The 17011-nt window shown below is 40.3% G+C and overlaps 1 protein-coding gene across 1 annotated transcript in view; it reads right to left on the minus strand.

Annotated features, from left to right (window-relative positions):
- Positions 1-3707: 3707 nt before the first annotated feature.
- GYG1 (glycogenin 1) overlaps positions 3708-17011 on the minus strand; it is a 15033-nt gene continuing 1729 nt past the window's right edge. The window contains exons 2-7 of the mRNA XM_010079164.1: positions 15335-15470; positions 13394-13568; positions 12846-13008; positions 8848-8974; positions 5408-5627; positions 3708-4509 (exon numbers count right to left, since the gene is read on the minus strand). Of these exons, the coding sequence (XP_010077466.1) occupies positions 4339-4509; positions 5408-5627; positions 8848-8974; positions 12846-13008; positions 13394-13568; positions 15335-15470 (992 nt within the window). The 3' untranslated portion in view covers positions 3708-4338. The remainder of the gene's footprint in view (positions 4510-5407; positions 5628-8847; positions 8975-12845; positions 13009-13393; positions 13569-15334; positions 15471-17011) is intronic.

Genomic DNA, 17011 nt, shown 5'->3' on the forward strand with positions numbered 1-17011 from the left:
CTGAAAACCAAACAGATCTTCTGGGTTGTTTGTTTCAGAACAGGTGGTTAGTGATCACTTCATAGGAATTCTTACTTTTGCAGACTATGTTCAAAAATGGTATTTAATTTAAAATTATAAAATATTTTTTTACTATTTCTGAATAATACACAGGTGCAGCAAGGAGTTCCACTGTTGATTACTTCCCAGGAGCTAGTAAAAATTAAGTACTTAAATTTGTAAAGCACTTTCTTTTAATATTTTACTTCCCTTAAAGAGAATTCTGCTGATTTTTGTAAAAGTAAAGGGTTTGTGGTTTGGACAAAATGCTAGAATCATAGGCTTGTATTGATAACAAGCTTTCTAATAATTTCTGTACACACTTTGAACAATACAGCTGTGCTACGTGCAAAGTAGAATATGACGCACTTGTCAGTGATTCAGTTAGCCCTTGCAAAATAAATCAAACAAACCAAATTATTTTAATAGCTGACAGCTTTCTAACACTTTTCTTGCATGGCTAAGTGCTTCTCCCATCCCTTACCTATGTCTTAATGGAATGCTGATCTGCATGCATCTTGATTTATAGAGGAAGAATTTGGTAAACTACTCATTCACGTACTGCAAAGCAATAAATCGCACTGAAGAATCTCAGCTGAATATTCAGTTCAATACAGTTCAATATTCTTCTCTGTTCCTTCTGTCTCTGTTTGATTCTGGTCTTCTGTTATGTGTTTTCCTAACACCATGCTGCCTTCCCTGTAACACGCAGAATTGGAGGTGGAGATTGCTGTGTTTAGGTCCCATTTAGATTCTATGTTTAGATTCAGGAAGTGTATTTGGCAGCAGAGAAATGGAATCTGATTTGCTTCTAATGCCTTTCACCTTTTCTTATGTCTGTGAATAACATTATAAGATTAATTTATTGTAAGATGAATTGCAAACATAGGAAACTGAAAAGGACTGAGAAATAAAGGGACAATGTCTGATATTTGGAGAAACAATGAACCAATGGGAGGAGTGAGAAAGGAATTAAAAATATGTAACCTAACAAGCTGATGCAGTTTTGGGGAGCCAGCATCTTAGCTATGGGGAAAAGTGTGTTTTAAGTCTGTTGGAGAAAAATTAAAAAGACATGAATGATGGGAGACAGTGTGAACCCTAGTAATTGGTTGTCCCTGGGAAGGTGACAATAGAACAAGAAAACAGAGCTACACCGGATTTTTTTTTTTTTTCATAGAATTTATGTGAGTTAAACTTTCTTTGGGTTTTTGTGGTTCAGATTCTGATGTTTAGAGATAAGATGGAGAAATAATTCATGATTATGAAAGAGATTTTACCTTTGTGTTATTCTTTCCATTTTCCAAGTTAAAATTCCATGAGGAAGAGACCCATTTCAATGGCTAGTCAAGCCACATCATTACTTGTGTTAAAATATGCTGACATTTTGCAGAATGGCTGAGTTATGATTATGGAAACAATTACTATTATCATTTTTCGTCTACTAGATGATGGTTTCCATGTTCCAAAGCCAAATAAAAACTTACTGGAGTTAGTACTAAGCTTCATGGCTCGTTAACGCCTCCCCCAACAAAGCCATTAATGTATCCAAGAGAATAGTTACAGATCAAAGCTGAAAGCAGAGAAGTCCTGTCTGATTTGATGGACCTGTTCAGTTACTGGGGTGGCTAAAAACCATGGTGTTCTGGTTGTCCGGGGTTTCTTTTTGCTTTTCATGATCTGGAAGTAGTCTTTGGCTATTGGTGTTCTTTCCTGGAGTTCAAATGGTATGTTCTGTGGCATGTTCTAGAAATGAGCTTTTGGAATGATGAACTTAACATTTTTATTTCCAAAGACTGAGTTAGTAGTCTATTGTTATGGGTTTTTCTTACCCCCTACATACAATAAAGATGTAAATGAAAAAAAAAAAGAAGTTTCTAACCTTTTAAGAGTTGCTCTGAGCTGTCACCATCTAAGGAATACCTTGGATCATATGTTTTTTAAAGGCAAGTGGACTTCCAGTACTTAAGTCATGATCTAAACTGGGCTCTGCTTCTGCTGTATAATGATGTTTTGAGTATAGTGCTTTAACTCAGTTACTGCTCTGAGTACGTACAGTTTAGAGCAGAAAATGGTTTCATGTATCAAGTGATGCTATTACAAGGGATAAAAAGGGATCTCTATTTTTCTGCAAATGCTGCCTGCAATAATTATGAAGGAAATAGTGGTAGATAATAACATAAAGGTCATTTTATTGAAAATAAGCAGCATAGAGTTTGGCATAGAAGTCATACCTTTCGCTTTCCTGAGGCTGTGGGTGAACACTTGACCATAGTATGAGTCACAGAGGCTAGAACAAAATAGTTTCATAGGTTTTCTTTCTTTACTACCTATATTTGTTAACCCAAAACATGCAGGTTTTCATCTTATTCATCATTTCTCCTTATCTTCTTGAATTAATGTAACAAAACTTACATGCTAAACCAAATTCTCAGGTTGGTATAGTCTCATGCTTTTATACTTTCAGTTCTCTCTAACTAAGCTTAAAAAGAATTAACGTGCCTATTCTCTAGTATGAATACAGACAAGGGGGGGTAAAACTAAGACTATTTAGCTGTCATCAAAAGAGTATTTTACCATTTTCCAGAGTATTTTGTGAGCAAGCAGAACTCCAATATTTGTACTTGTTGGATAAAGTATACTTCTCTCACTACAGATTGTAACTAATAATCCCTTCTGCTTTCACACAACTTCAAATTTAACTGTTAAAAAAACCCAACACCGCAAAAGAAAACCCCACACTGGAAAGAGCTAGTTACAACAGGGAGTTCAGATGCTATGCACTTTTAAAATAGCTACAAGCTACTTTAGTTTGGATCTCATCTTTAGCATTTTTGCTAAATGGTGACCAAGGAATCTTACAGCAATTAAGTAGTGAAAACAAAGTAAAACAGACGAACTCTCATACCCAGATTAAGTCTTCTGCTTTACCGGCAAATGGTGAGAGCTTGTTGATGGTTTATTTTATCACTAAGCTAAAAGTTTAGCACCCTCACTAGCTTCCTGCCAAAATCCTTTATTAGCAAATAATGAAATAATATTTTCTTGGTGTTTCTGGCTAGTACAGAGCATGGCTGTCAAAGACAGAACACTAAGTAATTTGGTTCAGTTTAGAATTGTGCCTTAAGGATGGATCTGAAACTTAGTACAGATAACGACCAGTCTCTGTCTATCTGCAGCATGCTTTTGTTACTGTGGTATTTCTGCTGCTTTTCCATGTGTCTTAAAATACAATGTGTAGCCTGAGCGTGGCAAAAAGCACTTTCTTTTATTCTCTGCACATATGGAAAGAGTAGTTTTCCTAATCAGGGTAGGTACAGTTACTTAAGCAGCTATGTAGTCTTTCTCTGCCAAAATAGCATCACCATTGTGTTCACAAACAAAGTCACCGTGTACAGCGTTTATGTTAGGGATGATGTTTCTTTAGTCACTGAAAGATTCCCTCTTCTCAAGCTCCATAGTGCTTATGTGAGTAGCTTCAGCAGGTAATTCCTCCACTGCCCTGTCCTATACTTAGGGCAAGCTAATAAGGGGATCTGCTCTAAACAGCTCCCTGACAAATGATTATATGCTTTATAAACAATTACAGAACTAAAAGTTAGACTGCTTCAGAGTTCCCTCTTTTTTTTTTTTTCCCTAATTGCTCAAGAGTTTAGGAAAGCCAGAAATGCATGACAACTTTTTATTTTTGTATCAAGTGCAACATTGCAAGTAACAGATAAAACTCAGTTTACTAGTCCCGTAGTATACAGAACTGAAAAATGCATTCTGCCATGCTGTAGGCACTGTGCGTAAGAACCTGGTCAAAACTTCAGTGCAATTGTGACTGGAAGAGCAAAGCAGTGCTATTACTGTTATATCTGTATGTATCCCAGTGTCATTAATACATTTATGGTAAAGCAGAATGGCTACCAATCTAGTGTATGAGCAATCCCATGAATTAGATTTTACATCTAAAACAGCAAGCAAAGGAATCAATGCTAATCACCTTAATAAGGCGAGGTAACAAACCCAGTTTCAAGGAATATGTTGAGCCAATTGATCACAACAGAAGAAAATTTAAGCTGAAAATACCTGGTTTTATCTAGTAGGGAGAATTGGAAATTGGGCAGTTACAGGTGGCCCAAGCAATTCTGCTTCCTAGCTTTTGCTCAGTCTTCATCTGTAGCACTGCAGAGGCCTTCAGCCAAGAAGTTTTTCATCAAGCTACTAGCAAGTGTAACTGACCACCATCTATACCTTTCTAGCTGTTAGTTCTGGAACAAGTCCTTGCGTCACCACTGTTTGAGACAGGCATTTCTACTGAAGGTAGGTATCAAGTTTCTTCTTGATGTTGTCAAAGGAATCCACTCCCATATAGTCAGCTTGGCCCTGTTCCCACCGTTCCTTGCGTTCTTCTGAAGATACAGTTGGTAATACTGGTGATGGTGCTGATATTGATATGTGGGAGACTGCCTCTGTAACCTCTGCCTAAAAGGAAAGGCAGAGTAAAAATATAGAAATACTTTGCATAGCTAAAGTGAGCAACAGGCCATAGAATGGGATAACGAAGTAGACGTTCTCATGCGCAGCAGCAAGCATTGGCAATGGGCAGGGATTGTGCAGCTTTCCTAGCAAAATAACAAAGCAGAGTTACAGAAGTTAGGGAGGAAAAGAAAAAAAAAGTTTAAGTTCTTCATACCTCTCTACAGAAGCCACAAGAGAAAGCCAGCGTATAGCCCAAGCCCGATAGCTGCAAATAGTTCGTTAAAAGATGTAAGATTAACAAGAGGAAGCACATCTTAAGAGATCATTAACTTTGGTCTGGGAAAGGTTGAGAGCTTAAACTGGCCCACGTCCTAAGCTAAGACTATAAAGTCTGCAGTCAGATCCAAGCTGCTAAACTCAGGGAATGAGAACTAGAGTCAGAAGCATTACTTTGGCATCACTGACAGTCTACATAAGTATTTATTCTCTAGTTATCCTAGGCTTACCCAGATTTGTTTCACCATGCAAGATCCATATGTACATATTGCATGCTGAACTGGGGTTCTTCTGGTTGAGAATCTTATTAGCTGCAACACATTAAGAGTTCGGGCCCTTCTTTGTGTATACTAAAGAAGTCACTATAATTTCTGGTGCACCATTAGCTAGTTCTGTAGTTTGCTTTAGGCAAGCAGACAGCTACATTCAAGACCACTATAGTGTGCTTCTCTTCTGTAGTATTATTTATTCCAAGCTTGAAAGAACAAAACCAAAAAAACCCGTATCCCACAAACTTAACCACACCCATGCTTTGAGTTGGACGGAAGGAAGGGAAACCAGTGGAATGGTAAAGAACCTGTCATCCATGCTTAGGTAGTTTCTACAAGAATATTAAAGCACGTACCATGTTTACACCTGAAGTACTTTCTTTAACAATTCCGTGCTGTTCTAGTAATGGTAAAACATTAGCTGTATAGGTATTCCACCACATGTTGAGGAATTCTGGATGAACTATTTTAGGGTCGTCCATGTTGCCTTTTATGCTTTTTGTTCTGGAGTCATATGTATAGTTCCATGGCTTTGTGCTTCCCAGGAAATGCACCACTTTAGTATTTGCACCAAACCTGTTGGACAGGAAAAGTTAGAACCCACAGTTTGTGCAGGTGTCTAAAAAACAAGAGTTTTGACTAGCAGACTTTTTTTTTTTTAACCTGCAGTTTCCATAGGTGTCCAGAAGACAGAAATATGAATATTTCTAAACACTAAATCATTAAACTGCCAATGCCTACTGGGACTGAAAGCATCGCTATACAACAGAAAAAATGCAGACTGAATTCTACATTACACTAGTCAGAATACAGCCAAAACCTAAGGGTCTGGGCTATTTAAGTACTTACAGCCAACTCAAGTCTTTAGGTAGAGTGATGTCCATAGCTCAGGAGAGAGCAGTCTCAAGCAGCCGTTGCAATCGGAACTGGTTTTAAAAGTGAAAAAGATTCTACTCCAAAGTCAGTGATCCAGATAGTCAGGCATTACAAGCATGATGTAGGGAAGGGTCAGTGTTAGAGTTACCCTTTCAGTGTACAGCCCTATAGAAAAGGATCATTGGAAGGTCGTGCTGCAGGAAGGCTGCGTCCCTGCAAAATAATAGCTTTGTAAAACCTAGGCACGTCAGAGGAGTTCTGATCTTGGTGCAGCAGGGTCTTGCTAGGCAACCAACTGTTATTTTCTAGAGAACCTCAGTTTAGCTGTTGGGTGGGTTTTGTGGTGGTGGGCTTTTTTATTTGTTTCATTTTAAAACTAATATTAACTCCATATTCAGTATTGACCTCTAGCTTTGTCCCAGATGTTAGCAGTATGTTCTTCTGCATTAAGAGTGCAGATGAGATGCAGCCCTTTTGAAGTAAAGAACTTAACAACAGAAGAGACAGCCTTCATTCTATTCTTCTGTGGTTCCAGAACTAGAGTTCAGCCCGAATCTGTTTTGTGAACAAGCAATACCAGTCTCTCTAGTAGCAGCGACTGTCTCACCTAGTTCAGTTTGCACCATGTTAGGATTTCTTTTCAATATAATTTGATTAAAATGGATAATAATGCCAAATGAGTTTATCTGACATTTTGTTAGGCACAGCCTCATAATTTTGGCCAGGACTCGGTTGTTTAAGGAGTTTTACGTAAGGAGACTATGCAGGTGTGTTTCAAAACATTTTAGAATATTCAAAACAAGGCAATATGCATTTGGGTGGGGGGTTTTGTATTATTGTACGATCCTTGACTATATTCCAACATTCACGTTCAATGTTTTGAACGCAACTGATCTTACTGCAAAATGAAAGCCTATACATGTGTGAAACAAGGTCAAGTATTTGCACTGACTGCAAGGGAAAAAAAAATCTCTCTTCAAAAAGTCAGTTCCTGGGCTTTAACTTTCAACTCTATTTGTCAAGATTTATCATAAGTGGACTACCTTAGTTTTATCAGCTGTCACAGCACTACTTAACAGACTGAGTTTTCTTCACCTTAAGCTGCTGCTTTTCTGAGGAAACGTGTCATTGTTTAAAAATCAAGGCTATTTAAGCAAGAGAATGCCTAGATGTTACACTTGCTGCAAATGGAGAAGTGTATTCTTAGTATTCTGTCCACATAAGACCTGTACAACAGTTGACAGATGCCAAACTTCTGTGATGTTTTCCGTATCTGCTTTTTAGATACTTTTTAGATCTGCAAATACTTTCTTTTGCCATTTAAGCTCAACTGTTAGGAAGCTTTATGTCCACACTGGCCTCAGCAACTAATCTGTCTTTCCCCCTCTCCCAGAAAAGTCCTTCATCAATGTTTTGAAGTTAGAGAGCATTTGTCATGAATTGGCATTTTCCTTTGGAAAAAGGATTACTGAGACTGCTGTGAAATCTAGTCTCGCTGTACAAAGCTGTGAAAAACTTAGCTATTTATGTCAGTAGATTTAAATTTCACTTTATTCCAACTGCTGATTATCAGGAGTACAGCTGCTGATCTAACCAAGGGAAATTGTTCCACCTATTGAGCAGGACATTCTTCCTAAAAGGGCTGCACTTCCCATATTCCACTTTTGGAGTTCTGCTGAATTCAGTTAGGCAATTGATTCAATCAGTTAAATGGAATTTTTGCCAGGAGCTGCCAAGTCCAATTAGTCTCTTGTGGCAACAAGGTCATTTGTAAATGTAGGGTCAATGTGAGGTGACTAACAACCAGCCAGCCATGGAAAGAGGACACTTCACAATAGATGTTGGCTTATCAAATGCTATCCAACTACTTAGTCATCCTTAGGCTTGCATATATTTCTTTAAATAAGTGTTCCACTTTTAGCATGACAGGATTTCACATGGTATTCTGATCACAAGACATATTTTGATCTTGAGCCAGCAACAGTCCTGCTTATGCTAGCTGCTGCTTCAGACACTAGTAACCTGATGTCATTCAGAGATCAGATTGGTTTTACACAAGTGGTACTTTCACTCTGCACGCTGCCCCCCCCACCTTTGCATCTCGTAATGAATAAGAGTCCCTGTGCAGCATTTCAGCGTCCCCTGCTTCCCCCTTCCTCCTGCATTTATTATAACACTGAGCGACCCTACCACTGACACAGGGTTTACTCACATGCCAGGTCTAACACTGCTGCCTAAGAAGGATACAGTTGTTCTCCTAACACAGGAAGCATGTAATGGTAGTGTGGGTGGCTGTAGTCTTTCTTCCATCTTGCTGTTACTTAAGGAACTGTCTGAGACCTAGAAAGACTGTTGGGAGAGAACTCTAGCTTTACACAAGTCTTCGTTCACCTTGTTTATTTGAATGGTGCAGGTTGGATAGATGAGCTGTAACTAGTGGTTGTTAAATACCCTATGTAACTGAGTGAGGAAAGGGCAGGTGATCTAGGTGGGAACAGTACCACCAGTGACATGCTGAAGTTCAGCACAAGCTGATTCAAGAGCTAGTGCCGTTGGTTGGAGCTGTAACAGACAGTATCCCATTCTGGAGTAGTGGTTCTTCCTTCTGAAGTGACCTGTCACATGTGTTTCCTCTAAATCTACTTTGGTGTTACCATCAGGCATGAGTGGTTTAAGCTACAGATACAGCATCCTCTCTGCATGTATAAGCTGATTCATTTAACTACTGTTAATTCAATTGTTTGGTTTTGGTTTTTGTTTTCTTTTCTTTTTTAAGAGTGGAAACTATTATACCTTCTTTTAGTGACAATAATGGTCTCCCTTTAGAAAAGCTGTGTAAGTTCACATTGTGCCTGGTCATTCTGTTACAAGAAATTATTTTATATAAGCTTTAAAAGTCATCTTAGAGTTTTGAACTTACGCTTTAAATGCTGGAAGGTAGGAATATACAGAAGTGCTGCTCAAATTATAAATAAATGGTAGATGTTTGCTCATGTCTGTTGTTGCCCAGCCGCTGAAGAAAGTGTTTAATAACCCCTGATCTGCACCTGAAAGAGAAAGGATTAATAGGCTACAAGCATCAGATCACTGTTCTAGGATCTTTTTTCAATCACTTCACTAATTAAGAGTTGGTAATGCGGTTGTCATATCCAGTAAGAGCTTGGCCTAGAGCGCCAGAGTTCTATTTGTGAACAACCCTGTAAACCCTGCAGCCTTTGAAAATACAAAAAATGAAGAGAATGAAAAAAGGAAGTATGTTTGGGGTTACTTTTGCTAGAGATGGCAAGCTGCACACAAACCCTGCCATTCAGCTTCTTTTACAGCTCAAGTTCAAGCTGTGTAAGGCAGCAAAAAACAGGACTCGACAATGGAGCTTCAGGAAAGCTGTAGCTCAGAAGATCCAGTGCCAACAATTAGTTTTATTATTTATGCATGAACCAACATCTCAGTGCCAGAGTTAGGCTGTCAGTGGTCTGTTAGGCCTGCAGCCCTAGATGCATCTATCTACAGGGTGATAAGGAAAGCAGATTCCATCTTGGTGACAACTCCAGTAAAACTTCATCAGATCCCTTAACAGGCAATAGGTGTTCCTAGTTCCGTACCAAAAACCTGCTGACTAACCCCTGAGTGAAGATGATGATCTAAGCTATAGCCAGACCCACTGTGTTGGGAGGGGTCACCTCTTAGTGTGCAAGTAGAGGTTGTAATGAGGTCAAAGAAGTCTGAAGTTGGTATGTCAGTAGTAGAGTAGCTAAAAAACACCACCACCAAAAAGAAATAATGTGTGGCCCAAAGCAGACTAGTTTATAAGCAGCTACTGAGAAGTAAAATTTACTTATTTATATACATTCATTATTTATTGCTGTGAACACTCTTAGTCTTTAAGTGCTAATAGTTCCTCTTACGAAGGAGATTGTAGGGAGTCCCTCCACTTTCGTTTGCTGTCTGCCCTTCACCTGTAACTGCTTTCACAAGTAGCATTGCTAAAGAGTAAGTAAAGGGACAGCTTAGTTAGAAAAGAGACAATGCTTTAATCTTCTAAAGCACTTGGTCTCTGCTGATTCAGGAAAGGGGTTTCTTACTGGCCTATGATTAGATCTGGGGCAGTAGAAAGGTTTACACCCTCCCTGCTGTTTGAGCAGAATTTGCTTTTTGCAGCTGAAGTACCTAGACCCTGGGCATAAGCTCAGAGGTACAGGCAGTGCACTGACAAATATAAATTCTACCGGATCCTGTTACAGCTGTCAGCATTCACGCAGATCGCAGAGGGAGAAATTGCCTAGAGACTCAGTCCAGCAGTTTCAAACGTCTGCCTTGCCTCTCAGCCCACAGAGGAAGGAAAGCCCTTCTCAAGAAGTTGTGCCCATCACAGGGGAGCAGAGTCAGAGAAACCAGACAAGTCCTCTGGTCTTTACTCAGCTATGTTTCATCTGAACTTCTGACTTAATGCTGTGTTAATAATGCGTATGTTAACGGTAAGATCATGTAAAACAGAAGAAAGTCTGGGATGCTCTCTCAGCTTATAGCTGGAGGGGCAGCAGCAATGTATTTACCTTACTCTACAGGACTTTCTCTCAGATTGTTTTACATACTCAGCTGTTTTTCAGGTCGCATGCGTTTGTGCCAAAGCAGTCACTGAAAACAGCAGTTAGCTGTCCTAGTTCAGACTTCAGCAGTGGTCGTGCTGTATAAACTGGACCTGTCTTATTTTGTATAAGGCAAAAGAATCGGCAGTAGTTACATTGGCTACATACCTACAGATACCATCTTGCTGCATTGTATCTTTGTATGCAAAAGCAACTACTTTGGATCCCAGGCTGAAGGGCCAGAGGATTGTCGAAGCAATAGCAACATTCTTAAGGTATCAATACTACCAGATTTATTTTAAAACCAAACTTTTTTTTCCCCTCCACTGCTTTTAAATGGTATCTAGAATTATTGCATGACATATTCCTCGTTATCTAGAAAGGTGAAGTTCAAATGGACAAAGCTACATTAGTAGCCATCACCCTGCCATTTCCAGACAACAGCGGTACATAACAGGCACCTGTCTGTTGTTACAGACATGAAATGCTCAGAAAGTCTTGCATTCCCTAGTTACTACTATGGCAAGTGGGTGCTTAGAGCTTGACCTCAATTACACACAGTGTGGTAGCTTGTTGAGTTTGCATCCCTGTGCCCTGGTAAGGGCAGTGACCCTTCACAGGTGTTTCTCTTATAAAAAGTTTCCTAGGAACTTTTATTACTGTCTGGGTCAGTTTAAGCTTAAATCCCCTTTCCCCCCACCGAGTTCATGAGCTCAGCAGCAGCGTATGCAGGTCATATAAGTCTCCATGGTCTCATTACTCAGATTAGTGCTGTGATTAGTGCTACCATTTAATAAGAACTGAGAAAATTTTACAGCTGAACTACAAATTACAGTTCTAGACACTTGGTACCTAAACCACTAACCCACCACTTTTGCTGTTAAGAGCTGCCACAATTGCTTCACGTTCAGGGCATTGAGGAAGTTTCACCATTATGTGGCTTTAGCTTTCAAGTCAGAAAGTGTATTGTGGAAACAGCTCTGTTCTTTTAAAGGACAGGAGCCCTACTAGCAGATGGGGTCTGCCAGCAGTTGAGCACAAAGCTCCGAGGAGACAATCACCAAGTCTCAGATGTTCCTGGAGCTACTCAGCAGTTAGTTTGCACAAAGATGTGGGCTTGTTCAGGTTTTTTTGTTGGGGGGGGGGGGGGGGGTTGGTTTGGGGATTTTTTTTGTGGGAATGTTGTTGGTTGGTTGTTTTCTTTTTTTTTTTGAATGCAAGAATTCAGTACTGCACTACAGCTTCTGCCACAGCTAGTGATCAATTTACATCCAACACTCGAGAGCACTCCTAGAGCTACCAGCTGGTACCTTGTCAGTAGTGAGGTACAGACAGACCCTTCATTACGCTGCAGTACTCATTGTCAGTAGTTTATTCATATGGTAGCATTAAGCATCCAGCTGTGAGTAATGTTCTTTCAGAGGCCGCACACAGGAGTCCACCCAGTAACAGGGATTATGCTGCAGACCAGGAGTGACAGATAGAATTTTTTAAAATTACTGAAAGGTAAGTTAACAGGCTGGCTAATTACCTGCTCTTAAGAGTTCCATTTTATGGTCTTATTTATGTAATTTTCTGTAGCTTTTTCAGTTAGACTTTGCTTTGTACCACAGTAGTTAAGTAATGGAATTTAGTGACAGGAGACAGCGATAGTCATCCAGAAGCCTTTAACTATAGCCATCTTCAAGCAACGTGTGCGTTTACTGCAATAGTAATAGATTAGTAAGGAGACTTACAGGACAGCAGAACTTGCCTTTTCAAGTTTAAATCTGGCACAGTGGCTGATCCCAAGTGATCCACAGTGGGAAGCAGCCAAGGCTACATGCACTTGATATTGGGGAAAAAGACAGTCACCACCCTATAATGACAGGAAGCTATCATATAGCGTATAAAGAGACAGTTACATCTTCAAATGTTTGTTTCTCGGAAGCTGCACTCCAGTTGATCGGTACTACTGCAGGGCAGCTTGAGTTAGCATAGAACATTCAAGCCTTGGAGCGTTAGGAATGCATGAAGCATGGTACTGCAGTTTCCTTTGCTAATGCATGCACTGTGCTTGCTGCATCTTCAGAGTTCTTGTTACATGACTGTACATTGCTAACACTTACAGCTGCTAGTTTGGGGGCCAAACTGAGGCTTTTTTATTTCATGAAGTCTGAAAAAAATTTTCCTACATATTGTAATGGTAGCCTCTGTCATGAGGAGGAGATAATTCTTCTGTAGTTATGTTCAGAATTCTATCATAGAGTCCCCGTGACACATGTGTAGTTACTGAGCCATCCCAACCACTACTGCCATTTTGGCCTAACTTATATTGAAATATAATACATACCATCAAAGCTGCCTTTCTCTGCAGCAAACTGTAACAGCTGATTGTATGTTTCAATGGAAGGTCGGTAAACAAAAACTCCAGAATTAAAACAGTCAGGCCAGCCTGGATCTGGTGCTGCAGACAGCTCTTCTCTCTCAAAAAGCTCATCAATATTTGACAAAACCTAGTTGTAAAGGGGGTAAAAAATTGTTTTCTGTTTTTTAGGTTAGGAATTGGGGTATCATGTTTTAATGGGTTTTGACATCCACCTTAAGACATGGAAAAAAGCTGTCATATTGATGCTTATGGTAGACAAGACTTTATGGAGATAGCACCCACAGACTAGTTACAATTAATTTAGATAAAAAAAGGCATATTTTAGAGTTATAGTCCAAATAGCAAAAAGGCCTCTATTACCCCTCCTTTTAAAAAAGAACAAACAAACAACCTCTCCCCCCTCCAAAAAAAACCCCAAAACCAACAAAACCAAAAACAACCTACAGAAAAAAAAAAATCCAACAACCCCCATACCAGGTCATCAAGATGTACCAGGAGACATGACTGCTTACCATTGTGTCTGCATCCATGAAAATGCATTTTGAAAACTGTGTCAGTTCCCAGCAGTGAAGCTTTGTTAGTGTGACACCCAGCTCAGGTCTTTTCATTAACGCCAAGTGTGCTGAATCCCCACTATCCAAGACATTCACCAATATGACTTCATCAAAGACTTTTTCCAGCACTCTCCTGGGGAAAGAGACAATTGCCAAGATTTAGTTAGTTCTATTGTTATTCCAGCACTAGACCCCATGACAGCTTCCATAAAGAGGAGTGGGATAACAGGGAGCCTGGTGGTACTTCTTGGGCCATCAGGTGGAGCTGACTGCATGTGCTGGGGCGCACAAGTACACCCGTCTGCCCCAAGGTTTCTCGTTCATAATGGACACATTTTGGGGAACAAAGAAGTTTGGCTGGTTGGTTGGTTTTTTCCTTCCACAAACAGGCTTTTAGTTGGCGTTGCTACCAAGGCCAGTAGGTCACAGCTCTGTAGTACAAACTATCCACACAGCACTTTTTTCAGACTCTCATTCTTGGCAAGTTAACACTCTGAGACAGCAGTTAAGAAATGGGAAGCTGTTGGAGCAGCTTGAGCAGGACAGTAGCTGAATCCTAAACAGTTGAAACATAAGTTTATGCAATATTTACAATGACACTGTTCTGGATTTGTGACTGTCAGGGACATCTGCCTAGACACAGCTGATAAAACTTTCTTTATCCCTTAAAGTTTTAAAGACTCACTTAATCCTGGCTGTGGGTACAGCGGTGTTTTGATCCAGTATCATGTTCATCTAAGGGCAACACTTAAACTTTCAGACAGTAGTGAAATCTTGTGGCAGATACCCAGCCTTTACCACCAGTAGAGCATTATCATGAGTTCAAGAGAGGTTAAGGAGTTCATGCTGCTTAAAATATGAAGCCTCTGTAGAGTCTCACTATTCTACAGTAGATCTTGAATGCTCAGTAATTATCAGTACAATTTGCACCACAGAGCTTGTAAATTAGTTTTAGAACTCTGCCTTGCAAGGCTGTCTTCATACTGACAGTCTGGGGTGGACAGTTGCTCCTGAACTTAATGGATACCTTGTTAGTGGACACAGAGGGAGAAATGCAAGTTCCAGTTACGCCCCTGGGGAGGTATTGCTGGTCTAAGGGCATGGCGCTGGCTGGCTTACACTAGCACATAAGCACATTTATGATTCATCTTAAAAGAGCACACTCACCTAATAGGCTTGAATGGATGTTCCTATATGTAACATCTTTATATCGATAAGGCCGTTCAGCTGCCAAGAGACCCCAGGGGGAGTCACTCCATTTAGTATTGAGCCACTTCCCTACTGCTCTATAAATTGAGAGACCTTTTCAGAAGCCCTTGCCCATGCAGAGAACCTTAACCTATCATCTGTAGTTCATGTAGCTATTAAGTTAATTGGGTTTTTACCCTCCTCTTACATGTGGAGAGAGCACTCAGTCTGCTCCATACTGAGGCTATTCTAGAGAGGCTGTAGGAAGCAGCTGCCTGTAAATTTCCTTTGTTGTACTGTGGTGACCTCATTAGATGCCTCTGTTGATCTGCTCATTTGAAGTACTTGGTGCTACTTTAGTTCTGCTCATTTTCTTCTCTCATTATAAAATTTGATTTGAAGTGTCTGCTAGATTTCAAGAGAGCTTACGTTACATTATCTCAATCTGGAATGCTTCTGCAAGACAAATACCAGTCCCTACTCCCCCCTCCCCATGCATACACACAGGCAATATCTTATTATCAGACAGCTCGAAGTAGGACTACGAAAGAGCAAAGATACAGTTGAAGTATCAGTATCAAGTCACAGGTTAGTACCTAGCTGTTAAGCTTCCAGAGTTTTGGAGGGTTACTATTAAAGAATTTGATTTCCATTTTTAAGCCTTCCCACCAGCAGGAACTGCGGCAGTTTGAAGTATGTAAGTGACCTTACCTCATGAGATCTGAGACCTGAGGCGTTACGAGTGCAGTCAGCTTCCTGGTTGTTCTGTACTGCTGCAGGGATGAGCCCAGCACCAGTGCTCCTTTCACATAGGAATCGTTTGTGGCTAGAGTCACAAAAGACTGGTCTGTAAGAAATGAACTTGGTCAAGTTAACATGATCCACTACTTTATTCCGAGACAGATATACTAGACACCTAGTATTGTTACGTATTGAGACCTCTGAGATGGGCCCTTTAACGCTGGATATTGGGCCTACCTACATGACTGAACGCAGCAGATTACACTCGCATCGCTGTGCTGGCTATTAGTAACTTGATACATGGCAAAATGCCGTAAAAAAAAATAATCAAGACTTGAAAGAGAAAACCAGTTCTAGTTTGCCTACAGGTTAACTAAGTCACGCCAAATGTTGAGACACAATCCAAAACATCTAAAGAGCCTTATTTTGGCCATTAATATACTACTTTTAAGCTGAAAGTACAGGGAGTCAGTGAGCTTACATTTGGTCTAAAGTTAGTAACAGCAGAGTTTTGTAGAGTTCAGCTAGGTTCAGCTCTGAACACTGAAGCTAGTGCAGCATAAAACTTGCATTTAATTTTCAAATGAAAATGAGCATTGAATTAGGTCTTGGACAACAGTATTAAGTTTTGCTAGCTCAGGATTTTGCAGATTGAGTTGTTCTGCAACCCATGGTTGCAGCTCTATCACAAGAATGCAAGATTTAAATGGGAAGTAACCAGTAATATAACAAGCAGTTTAAGACTTGCAGCAACAGTTTTTGCTTTTCAAGCAAAAAGAGGCAAGGTCAGATTGCTACTATAATCTTCTGCTCCAGATAGATTGAGATGGATCACTTTGCCATATAATACAAACTTTGCATTCTTTCTGTTTTCATGTTGTTTTAAACTGCCAGGGTGGGACTGACAAAAGCAAACAAGTAACTTCTAAACTTCTTCAGTTCACTGTTAACTGTCATAATGTTGCACTCTTTTCCAAGCTCCAGTGCTTTATAAAGAAGTTTCTACCACACCATTTTTGACACCATCAACAAAATAGTTTCTTCCTAACAATTTCAAGAGTAGATTTTCACATTCAAATTTATTTTAGCAACTGTGATTTATTTTCTTTACAAAAGTTGCTAACTAGGTTAGATCAGGATTGAGAGTGAGGGTTCCAGGCACTTAGAGGCTTACGATCAAGTCTAGTAGTAAGATTAAAATAGTGGCTACTCCACTTTCACAGGGACTGTTGTTTGGCACAACTCCTCAGCCCATGAGACAGTCATCATCAGTATCTTTTTAACTTAATACCCTCTTAACAGCTGACAACAGGGAATGGTTTGGGTTGGAAGGGACCTTAAAGCCCATCCAGTGCCACCCCCCTGCCATGGGCAGGGACACCTCCCACTAGCCCAGGTTGCCCAAAGCCTCATCCAGCCTGGCCTTGAACCCCTCCAGGGATGGGGCATCCACAGCTTCTCTGGGCAACCTGGGCCACTGCACAGGAAAACATTTCCTCCTCACATCTCATCTCCATCTCCCCTCTTTCAGCTTCAAACTTTTCCCCCTCGTCCTGTCCCTGCACCCCCTGATCCAGAGCCCCCCCATCTCTCCTGTAGCCCCCTTTCAGCACTGGGAGGTGCTGGAAGGTCTCCCCGGAGCCTTCT

This window comes from Pterocles gutturalis, unplaced genomic scaffold (assembly GCF_000699245.1).
Source record: "Pterocles gutturalis isolate BGI_N339 unplaced genomic scaffold, ASM69924v1 scaffold36078, whole genome shotgun sequence".
In the NCBI taxonomy this organism is placed as follows: Eukaryota; Metazoa; Chordata; class Aves; order Pterocliformes; family Pteroclidae; genus Pterocles; species Pterocles gutturalis.